Source organism: Galendromus occidentalis, unplaced genomic scaffold, assembly GCF_000255335.2.
Source record: "Galendromus occidentalis unplaced genomic scaffold, Mocc_1.1 scf7180000077475, whole genome shotgun sequence".
NCBI lineage: Eukaryota > Metazoa > Arthropoda > Arachnida > Mesostigmata > Phytoseiidae > Galendromus > Galendromus occidentalis.
The window spans coordinates 1,339,222-1,356,817 of record NW_003805463.1 but is presented as its reverse complement, the minus strand read 5'-3'; the positions used below and the strand labels follow the sequence as shown (position 1 = coordinate 1,356,817).

Genomic DNA, 17,596 nt, shown 5'->3' with positions numbered 1-17,596 from the left:
ATGAAGGGAGAAGGTGAAACTTCCGATTTCCGTGAGAAACGGTACATTCAGAAGACGAGACTTTGAACGAGCTCTGTGAGCTCGATGGAGAGGCAGTAGTACACATTGGGGGTTCACTCGCCGGCAAAGAGATCAATATTCTGCGACTTATGAACAAGCGTTTTCCCGAAGTGGTGTCTTCCGAGAGGAGAACTCTCGCGAGCACACCGATTGCCATTCTCTGGCAATTACCGGAGCGCTTCTGACACCAGCTAATCTCTCGTATGACAGAGTCTCGCGATGGGACGTTTTTAGCTGCGTCCGCAGGCTCGTTCCCTCTCTTGTGGCCGAATACTCCTCTGGTGCACGTCACGGCGATCAGCTCCCCGAGAATATCCACGGACAGAATGACAAGACGCGACTTTCGGAGTGACGACCGCGACACACAAGGGTGCAGGTTTCCACCCAGGATGAGCCTGGGCGGACGATCTCGCCCAAGCCTGTCTAGTTCTGCTCGTTCAACCGTCTGGTTTAGGACGTCATTTTGCAGAACTCACCCGATATGCCCGAGAAGGGCCCCGCCTGAGAGTATATTCTCTCCGCATCGAAAACCGACCGGAATTTTTTTTCTCACTCGAACCTGGAATATCTTTATTCATTGCAGGAGGACAGCAGCACATTCTATCGGCATGGCCGAACGAAGTTTCCGTGCACGGCGATCTGGGATCGCGTCTCACACTTCATTGCAACATATCCATCCACAGCTTGGAACAGTTGCAGGCGACAGGCATTGTATGGAAAAAGGTTGGTAGGTCTGCCCTTAACTGTTTCAGAACCGCCGGATGAATCCTCTCGCGCATCCTTGACCTTCCTCTTTGACGTGCGAGGATTCGAATGTGTCAAGAATGCTGTCATCCTCCTCCTCCTTATCCATGATGTACTACTTCCCTTCCAACTCTTTGCAAAATAAGGAAGCCCCCCATGGAAAAGTCCCATCTGGCCGTGTATCCTATGCCATATAGGGAGGGATCCATGGCGTTTCCCTCCGCTCGCTCACACGAAGTTTCCGTTTTGGGAATCGTGCAGAACGAAAAGCGGGAATATTGCACCTAGCTCGGGAAAATGCGAGATTTGGATGGAAATGGAATTTCGGAAACCTGGGGCATCCCCAATCATCGGAATTGTGCGGACGGCCTTGTACGGAGGAATTCCTGTCAGCGGCGCGCATTCGAATCGAGTTCATGCCTTGCAGGATGGTGAAATTATTCTGGGACCTCTGTCAGGTTGGAGAATTTCGAAACATCAGATCAACATATTGAAATTGAATCTGACGCAAAACGACAGCGGCAACTACACGTGCCAACCAGTGGGGCCTGAGCTCCGGAACGTCCCGGTCATGTCAGCCAGCCTGACGCTCAGAAGTAGGTGGTTGAATACTATTAGCATATATGCGCGCAGGCAAGCAGAGAGGAATTCCGCATTCATACATGCGGTAGAACCTTAGTCGTGTGACCCATTTTCGACGACGTTCTCGTATTTACATTCAGCACCTCCTGAGAAGTTGGCAAACCTCACCGTGACACCGTCCATCGTTTACACTTCAATAAGATGGGCGATTCATGGAGACGGTGGCTCTCCGATCACGCACTTCACACTAGTTTACCAACAAGTACTGCAAATCCGCGTCAGCTCGCTCGCGCACAATCTTGATTCCGAAGCTGTCTCGAAAACCTTAGATGCGGAGCATCATCGATCGACGCATCTGCCGATCCACATCAGTCCTGCCGCGGTGAGTCCCATGCCTTATGATCTCTCACGGCCGACGATTCCTGGCAGCGAAATTTTTCCATGTACTTCATTGACGATACGAATCACCCTTCAGAGACAGTTCTTCGTTTACCATTTGCGTCCAAATGCACTCTACATGTTCAAAATGTGGGCGACCAACCGGATCGGCCGTGGAGAAGCTTCAGTTCTGTACATATCTACCCACGTCACAGGCAATACCACTATACAAAGTCTCGGTAAGCGCAAAAACACTCTGAGGGGTTCTAGACGATCACAACGTCGGATAGACTGCTTAGTGTCCGTTCTGTGAGCATCTTCTGTTTCTCTGAAAACTTTCTTCTAATGAGCAGAAGAATACAGTAATATCACGCTGGCGACGGCGAAACCAATGAAATACCCGTCCTTGGGATATTCGGACGAGGATCTGAGTTCCACCGCATGGCTCATCGGTGTCTCCATGGTGAGTGAATGTCCCTAGGGAGCCATTCAAAACTTTTATTCGACCACTTCATGTCGGTATGATGCTACTTGGGGAAGACTACTCTGGACTTGGGGAACTTTCCCGTACAGCCTCGAACATTCCCGACTCAGGACCTCTTCCCTGGGAAGCAGAGAATGATTTTTGATCAGAACTCCTTTCGTCTCCTTTCCAGGTTTTATCGACAGTCGTCGTCCTGGCACTCCTGAGCTGCGTTCTCATCTACAAGGAGGCTTCGAATGGTAAGAGAGGATTCTTGAGCATTTGCAACATCCCGACCCGCATCATCCAGAACGCGGCGATGAGCGCGAGAATCGTAAGGCGGGGGAAGCGCGAGATCATCGCGTTCGTCAGGAAACAATCTCCCGAAAATCGGGTCGGGCTCGAGGGGCTTTCCGATGCTCGCCAGCATGCTTCAGTGCAGTCACCCTGAGTCTTTGACGGAAGAACCCCGACAAGGATCAGGGGTATCGTCGTCTGAGGGAAGTGACTCTTGTCGGTGAGGTGCAGTCGGTCTGCGCCGCCGTCAGTTCGCCGGAGCCCAGCAAAGAGATCCTCAAAGGTTGTGCCGCGTCCGACGATCTGCTCCGTGATATCCGACGACGATTCATCGGACAGCTCTGGCGATGATGGAATGATTTCGAGTCTGGGAAGTGATTTGGTGCTCGGCGGGTCAGACTTACCTTTCGCACTGCATCGATCTCGCACCTGTAGAAAGTGATCCTCCGCTGGAAGGTTCGAATCTCTCCCGAGAGCACGGGCTTCGAGCTGCGAGGAATAAGCAGACCGGTCGACAGGCTTGGTCGCAAATTTTAGTGCGCAGTCGACTGTTAGCAAACACGATTGGAGAAACAAACAGACTACTCGACAAGCGAGCTTTCGGGCATGGCAGAAGTCAGAGCAGCGTGAGCTCTTTCGATTGAATCTTCGCTCGGAGTACGTGACCCGGCCGTGCCGCTATCCCTGACCTTTTTTCGATCTCGTATCCAGCGTGATCCCGACTAAGCCGATCAGAGGGGCGATGGGGCACAGCATGCGTCGCGTCGAGGCAGTTCCGTAATTAACCTCGGAAATAAAGCTTCCGATAACGAGAGGAAGACGACGACGGCGACTATGACTTCCGTTTTCGGAGCGCTCCGCTGCCGTTCTGAGCTTTCGGGCTGAAACCCATTTATTGTCCCTGGCTACGGATAGGTGGGTGGCGGGGAGCCGAGGGCTCTGTCCGCAGAGTCGAGTCCCAAGAGTGTACTCCCAACGCATCCGAAAACGGCTCGTGACAATGAAATCGAATCAAGCTCGATGATATTTTTCCCTCTTTGCAGACGACCTGGCAGGTGAAACCTTCGACGACGACTTCAGCCAAACTCGCTCAGCCGCCATGCAGATACTTCTCGATCCAGCCCGATCGTTTCGCCGATTCTACAGACCTCAGGTGAGCGTCCGACCAGCCAAATATGCACAAACGAGGCGGCTCCCGAGAATTCAATCGGGATATCGGATATTGGTCTTCGGTGTCCGAGCTTTCTTCGCGGTGTCGACTTCGTCGAATACTGTCGACCCATATGGAGCCTATACTAAATATCATAAACGAACCGTTCTCCCACTCTGCGTGCCCAGACCGCTGAGACAATTCAAAGACTGCGCCGAAAGCTAATCAAGCCCCCGTTCTCTCTCAGAAACCCGAAGAACGCACTGTTCTCCTCGCGGACAGTGATTGCAACGACAACTCTGGAATCGCTCCTCCAAGGCTCAACAATAACTCTTTACTGCTCCCCTCGTCGCCAGCAAACGTCGTGTAGGAGCGGGAGTCGATCTCGGAATTCTCGAACTCTCGCGGTCAAGGTCTGCGGACGTGTCCGGGGAAGATCCGAATGGCGAAGGAGAAACTCATCAGCTCATAAGTGGACGACGCCAAGCGAAGGGATCCGCACGGGAGTGCGCAAACGAAACGAGTGCGTTCTTCCACCGATGGGGTGGTCTTGCCAACCACTGAAGCGATCGGGCTTCACGGCATCGGTCCTTGCTTCGTGTATTAGGCGAATTCTTGCCGCAATAACGAATAATTCGCGTCATCCCCGTCTCGTCGCCTGTTTCGGCAAGTCGGATGTAAAAGAGGAGCTGATCTATTCGAGAATCCTTCATTGGGGAAGCGCGCAAGGCCTTCGCTAGGTGCTCTCGGTTCTTGTGGACGATCATCATCCACCTATGCATCTGCGGTGATGGACTCAAGCGAGCAATGAATGAGCCCTCAAGATCTGAACTGAGAGAGGGGGATCCATCTCGATGTGGTGTCGTGGAGGCGGTATCTCCATGACTCGGATCTGCCGATTGGGACTAGGTTCCCTCGTTCAGGCTTGTGGAGTTTGGCATTGAGGATCTGTCGAGGGCAGAAGCACCACCGAAGGGAATAAATCGTCTGAGCTATGCGGTGGAGCCACCTTCGATACAGACGAATGCTACGCTGTAGTCCCTCCGGGATATCTGGCTCCACGATGGAATCGGAGCACTTATCATCGTCCGCAGCCACTCGAGTTGATTTGCTTTTGATGCACAGACGACCGCAGGAAGCGATTCTTCCGACTTCCTTTCGAAAGTTTCTTGATCGTTTCCACCTGCGTCGCACAGCTCGTGCGGAGTGCCGGAGGAATTTGCCGAGAAGCAAATAATACTTCCCACTCTCCACACTCGGACAACGAGTTTGACCATCCACAATACGATACCAGGCGTATAACCAATCACCGATCATTGCGCAGGCTCGTCGTGAATTTTTGAAGCTCGAGCCGTTGGTGATGAAAGGGCCGATAAAGCGCTGCGAATCCGACCCCGAATCAATGTCGAGGTCGGATTCACGATCCATACCCGCAAGTCTGATATGTACTTGTTCAGTATTTCACTCCGTATGTAACTCAATCTTGGTCGATCTGCCCTTCCGTCCATTTTCGAGAATCGATCGGAAATCGGTGGGGGAGGGAAAATGCTCGGACCATGAATTCAATCGCACTCTCAATTTCATTTTGAATTCATGTCGGTTTCTGACCGATCGCCATTGGACCCCGTCCGGCAGCTCTCCTCCGATTTTGATCGAGGTCTCGTGAAAGAAAGAGTCAGCCAATCAAGTGTTCGTCATAATCTCCTTCGAATCTATAGGCTCGCGTCCCCGTGTTGACGGATTCATTCGATCATCTGACAATCCCTTCAGCCTCCAGGAAGTCCGATCAGCGCACGAATCGTTTAAGAACCAAAGGGAGTTCTCGAAAAATCTTTCGGGAAGGGAAAACAATGCTTGTGAAAATCGTTCCCGAAGCTAAGGAATTACTCTTGCCCCAACCTTCTTGTGATCTTGCTCCATGTCAGAGAACAAGTTTTCCATTCTCGACTGGAACGATGTGTGTTTTGATGGAAGAATCATTGCATTAGCAGTCCGCTGAAGATGGCAACACTCTGAGTCTCAGAAGCACGACGCACATTTGAAGCGGCTCGCAGTGGTCCTGTCTAAGTGATTGAACTTGCTTCAAGATCAATCAAAATACTTATTCAAACTGGCCATCGATAGAATCCTGAGAATCTCGAATGACTAATCATTTCTCCTGCGAATTTTGAAACTATCTTCAGACAGGCCCTCGCCGACATATGAATACTCTGAGAGTGTGTACATATAAACTAGTCCTGATCGTTTGCCGAGATTTAGGATGAAGGGCGCAGATTTCTCCTCTTGTACGTCCGGGACTTCTCTTACGAGAATAATCGGCACTTTCACTCTCAGAACTTTCCCCTGAAGCCTCTGGATGGAGGATTCGTCATTGATTTTGGATCGCTTGGAATTCTGTGACTGAGAACGGAGTAACGTTCATGCAACCTCTATCGACATCCGGGCATCCATTCTGTCGTTTACTTTGAGCGCATAGCAAGTGTACTCTTCCGGTTCGGGATTCATGCCCCGCGCTCGAGGCATCGAATCGACGTCCTTCCGTCTCGGTTCGTTGTCCTGGAGAAGACACCTGCGAAACTCTTCGAGCCCCCCTGAAATCATGATTGCTCGTACCATCTGTAGATACTATCGACCAAGGAATGAAATGTGCCAGATTCGAAATATTCAAGAGCCCAGCCTATGACCACGAGCCGGAATATCCTGAAATCGCTTACTTGAAGTATTCGGATGTTGGAAATCACGGTCGCATTCTTCGATGAATATATTGTTCTTGTCCTGACCGGCGCTCGATATAAGCAATAAAAATGCGGGCTGCCTTTTTGGAGCGCATCAGAGTCTTCGGATAGAACGAAATCTATTTTCCCTGTTCTATTCGATACCGAGGTGCAATGTTGCCTATTCGAGACTACCACGAAGATATCCTCAATGCCATCGCTCTTCTGGATTAAAGTTTATGCAGTAGGAGTCGGGAAATGGCTTTCCTCAAAAACAGATTCTCGACAAAGATTTTTCCTCCGCGGTTAGAGACTGCGGAGCGGCTGTATTTTTTTCCGTGGCCATCGCACCGGAGGGTTGAATGTTCGTCAGCATCACATATGACGTCAAAGAGTAACAGAAAAGATTTCGGGGAAGATAATTCTTTCCCGCTACTTTAACCTGCTCGATTCGGAATGAGGAGTAACCCAAATAAAACACAGAATTCATTGACGGAAATCCTCGTTTCCGAGCGTCATCTCAACTCCGAGCTGAATCCTAAACTCAATACGAAGGGCCGTGAAGGATGATCCCGCTGCTTACCGCTGAATCCGAGTCAACGGAATTCTGTACCATGGCTCGTGAGGAGCTGACCCGGATATTCTCATCTTATATCCCGACTCGAATCAAGTGTTGTAGTCCGAACACGGACTAATCTTCACGATTTGCCTCTTATGGTGCAGTGCTCAGTGAACTGTGAATCCTCCCCGGTCTGGCAATATGAAACTTGTTCGGCTTGACGAAGCCTTGAAGTGACTTTCTATCCGACAAGTGTGTTGTCTCATTCCCGGCCACTGACCATTGTGAATTCCCTCGCTGACGTCACGAGTTGCCGTGGAGGCGCTTTCAGGACGTGACGTCTTCTGTAGCAACTGCGAAGATTACGAAGATTCTCCGCTCGCGCGCCACAAGCGCCGCTGCTGTCGGTCGGATCGGAAATCTTTCTGACGGGAAGTCTCGGTGTCGGAGGCAGCGTACAGGCTCATCGTCGTCGTCGTCATCTGCTATCGTGAACGGATCATCGGCGAATTTCTGTCAGTAGGGAGTAATTTCGCCAATGACTTTTCGCCGTCAATTGCAGCGCTTCGGAAAGAAAAAAAATCGAGACAGCGTACGCTTCCTCGCAGGACGGAAGCGCTCTCGGCGTCGAGAATTCCAGGGTTGCTACCTAGTTCGAGTTGCTTCTCGATCCTTGATTTCGATCGTTCATGGGAGTGAGCTTACTCCGTGCGTGATCCACGGCATCGATGAATTAATGGGAGACTTTTTCGCGTACCTAGCCGATGGGGTAAGCAGGATCAAGCAGCAACAGCCCGGGAGCCAAAGTCCGTCGAGCGCGTCGAGCTGTAATTCGCATCTTCAGATAACAACGCTCGACGCGTGAATTACGTAACGAATCTTGGATACGCTCCACTCCTTCCAGAATTTCGACAATTGCTCCCAAGAAACCGTAGAACACTGCGCTCGTTTATGGTTCCACCAGACGCTGATAATTATTATCTGATGAAGATTGTTCTAGAAAGTGTTCGAATTGTCTCTCTTTGCTTACTTGGCGGTAGAGCATCCCTGATCGGTCCGACCTTGTAGGTGAAGTTGAGAAGCATCCAAGCAAATCCGGAAACTTCCCTCTCTCCATTGCAATAAAACATCACGTCATTGATCCATAGCACTTGGCTGACCGGGAGGGAGCCGCCGAGACTGCTCGAAAGCTGGTCCTGCCGTTTGGTTGTCACGCGCGTCATGCGTGTCTTCAACGCTTCCCCAGCAGAAAAACTCACCGAGAGCGGACCTCCTGGGCAAGGAACGGAGGGAACGAAGAGCAAAATGAACTCAAAGATCAGGGCTACTGCAGCTCGGATGATATCTACTAATCGAGGGTGATCTCGATGCAAAGAACAGGCCTCAGCTGGTCCAGCTTCATGAATCGGAGCGTGCTGGGCATCTGTGTCTCGGTGATCGATCCTTGTTCTCAACTCCCTTCGGCGGCTGAGGTTGTTCGATGTGGCATCTCAATGGGAAACAAGTGATGAGAGTTCTTTCTTGTCGATCGTCTTCATCGAGATTAGGTTGCACCTAATCAAAGGCGATAGGTGGTCTATCTCTAGATATCGCTACAGAGATTATCGTGCCGTAGACGATAGCGAGCGGAGTATCGTACGAGTGAGATTCTATCGCAGGCAACGACAGCACGATTACGTCTCGGGGAATATTATTACGCTTTCGCTGAATTTCCGAAATTCCCCCCTGGATGAATAGGAGGCCGGCGGTCTCGAAACCCGTCACAGCCGAGCTCTCTGCTATCGTTATGGTTCCGCGATGACGTAAGCGAGGACCGTCTGATTATTCAACGGTCGACAGGAATCCGATCGAGAGTCATGTGATGCTCGGAATGAGGATGAAGTAGACACAAAGTTTCACGGTGAAATATTAGTTCGACAGCCCTCAGGAAGCGAAAATTCGGGTCAGCGACTGCGATATCGCGCCTGGGACCGCCGATTGGACTTCCGCCCATGCGGCAAACAGAAAAGTAAACCCGCCACCGTACTCTTCTCCTCGACGCTACGTAGATATAAAATAGGGTGTAAACCCGTTTGCAGACTACACTTCGATCGGTCTTCGGCGTTCCTTCCTCCGATTTCGTCATTCATCGGACGGATCCACAAAACAGGCTCTCGAGGAAGCCCGGACGGAAAGTCCCTTAAAGTTTTTCCGTCGGTGTCTCGGAGCACCGTCATCGATGGAACCCCCTCGGTCCGGAGTCGCCGTTCCGCATCGACTTTCCCGTGCCATTACTCTGCGGTAAAACCCATGATTCAGGCCCAGAGAACGATCAATGCTCGGCGTCGGGACGGGCCGAAACATGGTCAAGATTTCATGGGAAAGCGTCAGCGAGTTATGCATAACGACTCTTCATTATATTTTTTTTTCTGAAACATCTGAGCATCCGGTGCGATCTCTCACACATCTGCCTGGAAGCCGGGTGGCCAGCATCCATCAGATGACGTTGCGTGTTGTCGCCCGAAGATTAGACCGGCTAACTCAATCAGTTCCTTTCTGTTCTCATTCGCGAATCAGTAATTTTGAGAATTCTGTTCGAAAGATGTTTACCGCTTCGCGATATGACTCTCGGTTCGGCTTGCTCATTTTATGTTGCTCAACAGGATATCAGGCGAGAGAGCCTTGGAACGGTCGCAATCGACATATTGATGTAGCGCTGCCGAATCTTTATTCGAATGGCGTACCGCACGATTACGGGCGCGCGAGAGGATCCTTAGAGAGTCTTCGTCGTCGTCATTCCGAATTGAAGTGAACGTCGGGGCATCTACTTCGCCGATATTCTCGCGGGAAGCAGTCCGCCACCGATACTACCTATTCTCGACCGCCCGAGAGCCCTGCTACGCTCGACGAGTTGTTGACGCTTCTGATTTATCCAATCGACCATCTGTCCCGTGTCGATTAGTGAGGTGTGACATGTTCGGTCGCTTTGATTTGTATGCATGCTCAGATCAGAATTGTACGTCACGGCACCCCTCAGCTGACGCTCTCTCACAGCTGATTTTGTTTATTATTCTCTTTATCATAACTGATCGCCTTAGCTTGCGAATCGAGACAATAATGGTGATTAGCGACCGCCTCGCAGACCGATCGGCACGATCTGGTCTGGTGGCTAAGGGAAGAGCAGGGATTTTCGTACGAAAATAGATACAACTCTTTATTCCAATAGCCGAATCGGATCTTGCGGTAGACCGATTCCCAAGCCCCCGCTCGAATTCTCGACTACAATCATCGCATGACAAGGCAATTGAATAGTGCTGCACCAAACTTCTAGTTCACGTCCGTATTTTTTCCCCCAAAAAAAAGAAACCGGTCTCATCACCTCAACATTCATTTAATCTCGACCGAGCGTATCGGCCATAGAAACAGCCTAAATCATGGATATTTGAAACAGCGGATTTTTTTGCACTGTGCGCGATATGGTAAGCCGCTCAGGTTTCCCTCTAGCCGGTCACCGGTGCAGCGGCTCATTCATGCCGGCTCTGTTTGGAAAGTTTCTGCTGTTGCGGCGCGGCAAATAGAATTTCATTCTCTGTCCGACGAGCCTCAGCGCTCGAATTTTTATACGATCAAAAAAGTCTGTCTGTCGCAGCTTTGATTTCCTGGACCGATCGTATAGCGAGTAGACGGCGCTTCGTCTTCGACACCTCTCCGAGAAGACGTTCGATCTTAGCGGAGAACATTCGGACCTTCCACCATATGAAGATCATCTCCGATCGAGGCGACTTTCGCAGGTAGATGATCGCAATGACATGATCGTGAATAAAATAATGGTCTCGGGGGCAACAAGTCACGATTCGTTTTATAAACTCTATGGATGTACTTATCGTGAAGTATGTGAATGAATAAATTATCTTATGCATAGGATAAGAACAGGTAACTTTCAGCTAGCGAATCAACTAGCTAGCTAAAGCTAGACCGACGATCGTCATCGAGTTGCTCACCGCGAGTTTCTCTGAATAGTGTTCGCAGGATATTCACTGAGATACTTCAACTTCTTCTTGATAGCGGGCCGACAGGTAATCGGCCGAATCGGCCAATTGATGGAGTATCGTATGCAGGCCTTGTAGGTGAACGCGGAACGCTGTCGCGAGTTGCGTGCTCTGTTCCGGTGCGTCGGTATAGTCGGACACCGAATCGTTGTCGGTTTCGAGGTCGGATGCTGTCGAGCCGAGGGATCCGTTGCTCGGTTGTCGCTTGTGAGTCGAGCGCGTGCTCACGGACGGCACTCGGAGGGCCGAGTTGAAAGTCGGCGACGTAAGAAGGTGGAGACCATTGCCCAGATCGGGTCCCCACAACAACTCGTTCTTGACGTCGTTCAACACCGTGAAAAACGCGTGCAGATCTTCGACCTGCATATTCGGAGGGGGGGACACTCGTCCTCCGACATCCATATCCTTAAGACGACTAGGAACAAGCACCGTTGAGTCCATATTGTTCACAGCCTTCACGAAACGATCCATCGCGTTGAGGATCGATTGTTGCGAGCAGTCAATGTCAGAGGTCACAGCGTTGTCGTTGCTCCGGCTGGTTCGTCGACTCGGCTGGCGCTGCGAGGGAACTTCAAGGCTTCGTTGGTACATCGTATTTCGGAGACTTTCGAACAAGTGTATTTTCTTGCTGGAATCGTTCGCGCTCGCCGGAGCTGCCGTCGATTGTGGAGCGGACTGTTGTTGCATTCCGGCATACGAGCTGCGGCGAAACATTTCTGTGACGGTCTTTCCACTTCTCTCAGATCTGCAAGGGTAAGGAACGCTACGTCAAGAGGATGCTGTTTTCAGTCGGATTGTCAACATCCGGAGACCGTTTTCGAAACACAACTTGGCACTCGTCAAAGGAACTGGCCCGGCGAAGCTGCGATCATACACCGTCACCACGATCTTGCCAGGGGTTTCAATTGCGCGATTAGAACACTATCTGTCCTGTACGCTGTCAGAGGATCCTGTTCTGGTTCCACCACGAGTTGGCAAATGTATGGAGCGCGCCGGCCAGCGGCGAGACGCCGGTAAGCGAGATAGTCCACGGACACTTGTCTCCTCGATGCCACGAGAAGATAATCTCGCGAGTCGGATGCTCCATCGATCAGGAACGAATACGATTCGGAGCCCGGTGCGCTCCGTGATCGATTTTGCTAATAGAGTCACTCGATCAGGAAGTTTAATATCGCGGAAGAAGGAAACGTAGTCCTGTCAGGTTCGGCGAATCCAATCGTGATTGCACTCGCTCCGTCCAACTCACCTAAGAGGAGATAGGAGATCGAAACAACCAATCGAGTTCAGGGCCGCAGGAGCCAGGGCGAAAATTAGCAGTTAGGCTGTCCCGGTTCGGGGAAAACGTGAGGTCGCTGAAGAGTTCGCGGCGCGTACTGTACTTTCCGAAACGCAGGAGCTCGGCTATGTAGCTGAGAGTTTGTAGAAAGCGCGGGTATCGTCCGAGCTCGGGAGAGTGTTTTTCACACGGACGTACAGACTAATCGTCAAGCTAGTCAGAGCGCTTACGCTTACTCGCCCGCTATTGGCCGCCGGCCTGCTTGCCCGTCTCTGTGCCACGCACCACTTGTGAGAGGGTTATACATCGCGCGATTCTAAGTTCTCGGTCCGCTACGAATGGACGCCTTAGGCAGCCCTTGCCATCGGTGAACTCGAAGCGTCGATCGCCTAGCGGCTCGCGCGATGCATCTCCAGTCGCGCTCCTCAGCGCTGATAACGTCGCGGACCGCCTAACTGTCGAGCGTTGTAATTCGGCGTCCACATACTATATTTAGAATCGACAGAATGGGATCTCAAAAGATTTTCCTCTATCTATCAGTTCCTGTTTCCATACATCCCTGAGGATGACCAACATTGAACTAGAATGCGCTATCTAGAGGTTAGCTCTATCAGCTTATAGCAACCAGCCGACTGACCTGTTCTATGGGTGATCGCTGATCGCCTAGCAGATCCAGAGACAAGAACACGACGACTCAATGGTCTCGAATGCAGATACAGACACGTACTGGAATCCTGTGGATAGCTTTTTTGACCAACCGATCAGCCTGCCTTCTGCTGCTGCTCCTGCTGCTGTGACCGAAGGAGCATTCGCTACTTAGGCAGCCGCCGTTGGGTGTGGAGACGGGTTCCGGAGCGAAAGGTATGCTGAGCGAGATTCGAAGTGCCTCCCGGCGCTTGAGCTGGCGCGCGCGACCCAGAGACAGGTAGACTAGCGGTAAAGTAGGTTACTCGTTCGGAAGGCATGTTCGGATTGGGTAACTCATCGGAAGAGTTGAGCCCCATTCCACCGGCACCTGCTCCGAAGGGGCAACGCAAACGATTGCCTTCCAAGCGGCCGCGTTTCCCTGCACTTACACGAATCAGGGCTTCCGATGATTCAATGCGCCCCCAGAAGATTCAATCCTGACGCTTCGCTCGGGGAATTCCTCCGAGACTTCCTTCTCGATATATAGGTGCTCGGGCCACGAGTCAAATCTCGGAATCCATTGCGTGTCTGTACCTCGTCATGTGTGTCATGTTTATCATATCGTAGTCGTTCCAGAAACGCTTGGGCGATCTCAGCCAGAGAAAATCCACAGCCACTCGGCCTAAAGAGAGTCGACTAAGTCTCGCGATCCGACTACGGATGGTCGGGGTCTCACTCTGGAAAGTGGCCCCCCCTTCCGAGAGATTAAATGGAGCAAATTTTTTTATGGCTACAATGCTACTCGAGCTCCGGTGAAATGACGAGTGCCTGATGGTGACGCGCGACTCGAGAATAACTCAAAGTGATCCAAAGTGATGCTCCAGATATTGTTTCGACATTTCACAGGCAGCTCCCTGGCTGATTATTTCCCCGAGTCCAGGCGAAGGTTTCTCGGGTAATGTTTCACGATCCCTTCTCCGTACCTCGAGCTCCTCTCTCCCGTCCCCACTCAACCGTCGATATCACCCTGTACGAGTGAATATTCCTCGTCATTTGTGAATGTCTCCGACCAACCCAAGAATACAGCTAGTTAGGAACGAGCCCGACTACCACAGCTGATGAACGAGGAATTCCTCTGGAACTAACAGGCTGAGCTATCGTTGTATGGGTTCATTGGTGTACGCGGTAGCTCGTTCCAGAGCGTAACGGTGGCACCTGCCAGACACGGCACCAGGCGAGCAATAAGCGAAAGCCCCGCGGAACTTTTCGTTTCGGTCGGGCAGCATATCATTGTCTCATACATCACCGCTGCGACACTCTGTTACGCATCGGTTTCGAAGAACAGTCGTCACCGAGGGCATAAACCCTTCCCGGACCTGATAGAAACGCGAAGATTCTCTGACGCATAATCTCCATTTTTCCAGTTATCATGAGCCTATCACGAGATCGCAGGGATGGAAGAGACATGATTCGAGCGGGACAGCATACGAGCGTCCAATATTTTGCATCCCATGAGACTCATTTCAGGATGAGCTAGCCATCTGGGCTCGGACTCTTATTTCATCAGGAAGTGACTCGAGAGCGGTACATTCCATTCTCATTATTTTTTATTTTCGTTCAATCTCCCACTAGCGATTCACGGGAACATCCGGCCTGCATGATTGTCTCTCCGACCTGTATTATCATCGCAATAGGATTCCGAGTCGGATTATCGCCACCCGCGCCGCAGACGTGCGCTAGCTGCACGAGCTCTCAAACTGTGCTTGGTATCAAGTTCAAACGAAACCGATCAGAAATCAGGACTCTTTTCGAGAGGTGACGATCAGAGTTCAGTGAGCCCTCCGCAAAGTTTATGATTTCCCATAGATCGGAAAATAAGCTTGAAGCTGCCACCTCTGAATGGGAGGAGAAAGTGGGGGAACGTGTGGGAGGATGTTCCTCTCATGCCTCAAACGAGGCTGTTTCACCCATGTTCTATCCAAGTTCTGGATCTTCCGGCGCTGCTCTCTCCGTTTGAGCGAATCGACCAAGTGAAAAACCGGCGATCCCACATGCTAGCGCTGATCTGGCAGAGCAGCGCTATCGAGAGACGGAAATAGCTCCGACCAAAGCTCGAGCGAGACCCCGCCAACGATCACCTGTTATTGAGATCTGTCAGGGTAGGAGCCCACCGAAGAGCTCGGGATATCTGTTGGTTTTCCTAGCTCCAGGCATGTGATGCTCTCCGGAAATCGATTCTCTTCTCGCGGAATAGTTGCATCGATTCCTCCACGAGTCCCTCCGGCGAACGATTCTCGAGCCAGACGGGGAGAAACGAATGGGGACCTTGAACCTTACTCATTTTTTTTTCACACAATGAGCTTCTCAGAGTGTGAGGCTCATGACGGTATGGAACTTTGACTATTTCTCGGAGGCAGTACGGGATCTTCACGAGCTATCGGCAGAGCTAGCGGACGGCGAGAAGCGTGGGATTCCCTGCTCCGAATCAAGACCTCGAAGGTTCCTAAAAGCCAAGGTTTATTCTGGGCTCCACCCCACTCGGTAAGCTAATAGCTAAATATATAACGTTAATATTCCTCGATGTGCGTTTCAAGAATTTGCTTACCCACATGCCTATATGTACCTAGATTTGAGGAATGTCTCCTTCATTTACAATGTCTGTGGACCTGAACGAGAGCAGATGATTTCTACAATGAGCGACGGGAACAGCCTGATCTGACGGTGATTCCATCGGCGTCCATGAGCAAAATATATGTACATTGATGTTGGGATTGAGGAAGGTCCCATAGCGTGAATTATGCGGCTGTCGGTCTGACGAGGATATTGAACTAAATTGCATCCGCTAATCGTTGGCATTAATTGAGTCGGTTTTCGATGATCTCCGACGCCAGACGTGGAAGACGAGTCCGTCCTTTTTCCTTTTCAGAGCCGTAGACTCCATCGGCGTACTTGTCGAGGGATTCATAGAGACTTGCTGACCAGTTTCTCACAGTCCCTCAAATACGGAACCAGCAGAAGAGGACCGGAACGAAAGCTCCGATCGCACCGATGACTGGCAGCAGAGACATCAGTTCTTCCAGCCCGTAAGCCGGATCTGCCGGTGGGGGGGTCGCATAGGTTTTGTCCGTCGATTCCTCGAGAGGAGTGAAAACCGGTTTCACGGTCTCGCCCTCGATTGCGGTCTGCACGGCAACGGGAACAGGCATGGGCATCGGTCCGATGAGCTCATGTACACCTTATTATAAGGGCGAAAGAACGTAAGACACAGATATACCCTTCAGAATCCACACCCGCCTCATTTGTGCATTCTTCGTTTAGATTGTCCGTTCAAATCTCTAGAGAGATTCTGCGATATTGACTCACTATCGGGGCCACCTCTAGCGATGACGACCGCGTTGATCTTGGGATTGTCCGATTCTCCTTTCGCGAATTCCACCCGGATTTCTCCGGTATGGGTGGATTGCTGACCAATGACGAAAAGCTGTGAGTCCGCACGGATTTGAGAAATGGGCAAGAATATTAGGGCGAAGCTTCCACTGAGTACCATGTCAGGCCTCGGAGATTATCCGAATGGCATATGATCAATATGTGTACAGACACGAATATAATTGATACATATGTATATATTCGAACCACTCACCATGTTCGACTTGATTTTGAAAGGCACCACCACGTCAAGAGCCACACCCCGGCCTACCCTAGCGAATATATCGAGATTTGGCACCACGATGTGCTCATGATTCAGAACAACATCGAAAATCTTGAATCGGGGAAAATCCAGTGATTAGAACAAACGTCAGTTTTCCTCCACAGTAAACGTGCGATAAATCCCATCAATAGCCAATGCCTTACCTTTTGTCCTGGAGCATCGAAGTAGACCTCACAAAACTTCAGGATCATCACATAATTCCCATCGCTCGACACCGGTATGTCGTATCCGAAGGTCGATGTGTGATACCTACGAGGATTCACAGGAGCATCGTAATCGTGATATCCTTTGCTCCAGTCCCCGTTCAGGAGTTCTGGCGAAAGCTAGACTACTCACCTTTCGGTCTGATAGAGTATTTGGTCGTTAAGATGTGATCTGGCTATCAATAAAGTGCGTCCGAATTCACTGGCGGTTCCACAATTACTTTTACCGAAAAGCGGATCCCTTTCGTAGCGAATACCATGTATATCCGTATGAGTGTCCCCTCCTGCATTTATGGCGTAGATCACCTGCAAGTCGAAAAATCGGTTTCTGAGTATCTGGGTCGGCAACACCATCGTCGATTGGAAGGCTGTATCTTGGGGTGTTGCATTGATAATCGCCCGCTGTGCAGATCACGAAAAACTCTTCATTGAATTGGAGACATTAACTTGAAGCACGAATCGTGGACGCACAAATCTCCCATGGAAGCAGAGTCCGAATGGACATCGAATGTCGGCTACGGACTGGAGCACCGATTCTCACCTCGGGAGCCTGACTCTCAGAGCTTGCGCCCTGAGGGGGCACCGCATCGGCACCGCGACAAGTCGTGAGCACGCAGGCGACTGTCAAGATCCGCAACATCTCTCGAAGAAGATCTGGACAGTCAGAAATCCGCTCGCGGGTTCTGTCCCTGACCCGTCAAACCATGGAAGCGGTCATGAAAAGTGTGTGGGGACTGGGGACTCTCGCCTCGTCTCCGAGCCCACAGAGCCACCCCATATGAGGCTCCGGGAACGAGAGAGAGATC

At 51.0% G+C, this 17,596-nt stretch overlaps 3 protein-coding genes across 5 annotated transcripts; 1 reads left to right on the top strand and 2 right to left on the bottom strand.

The window, feature by feature from the left end:
- On the top strand, positions 1-4,044 carry LOC100899427 (uncharacterized). Its single transcript, XM_029111887.1, has 9 exons — positions 1-13; positions 644-783; positions 1,232-1,400; positions 1,527-1,768; positions 1,862-2,003; positions 2,118-2,227; positions 2,421-2,487; positions 3,568-3,681; positions 3,905-4,044. The coding sequence occupies exons 1-9, from the start codon at positions 1-3 to the stop codon at positions 4,042-4,044; spliced, it is 1,137 nt and encodes a 378-aa protein (XP_028967720.1).
- Positions 4,045-10,123: 6,079 nt separating this feature from the next.
- Positions 10,124-12,523, bottom strand: LOC100897928 (mid1-interacting protein 1-B). Of its 3 annotated transcripts, none has more exons than XM_003744830.2 (2): positions 12,222-12,523; positions 10,124-11,720 (listed from the first exon to the last, which is right to left on the bottom strand). In XM_003744830.2, the coding sequence occupies exon 2, from the start codon at positions 11,687-11,689 to the stop codon at positions 10,961-10,963; it is 729 nt and encodes a 242-aa protein (XP_003744878.1). In that variant the 5' UTR covers positions 11,690-11,720; positions 12,222-12,523; the 3' UTR covers positions 10,124-10,960. The 3 variants fall into 3 exon arrangements, with proteins under 3 accessions (XP_003744878.1, XP_003744880.1, XP_003744879.1); XM_003744832.2 differs by lacking the exon at positions 12,222-12,523 and adding an exon at positions 11,829-11,959; XM_003744831.2 differs by lacking the exon at positions 12,222-12,523 and adding an exon at positions 11,869-11,957.
- A 2,968-nt stretch (positions 12,524-15,491) lies between these two features.
- Positions 15,492-17,430, bottom strand: LOC100899283 (malectin-A). The gene is made up of 6 exons (XM_003744923.2): positions 17,332-17,430; positions 16,924-17,096; positions 16,731-16,836; positions 16,519-16,638; positions 16,242-16,359; positions 15,492-16,113 (listed from the first exon to the last, which is right to left on the bottom strand). The coding sequence occupies exons 1-6, from the start codon at positions 17,428-17,430 to the stop codon at positions 15,875-15,877; spliced, it is 855 nt and encodes a 284-aa protein (XP_003744971.1). The 3' UTR covers positions 15,492-15,874.
- Between the last annotated feature and the right edge of the window lie 166 nt (positions 17,431-17,596).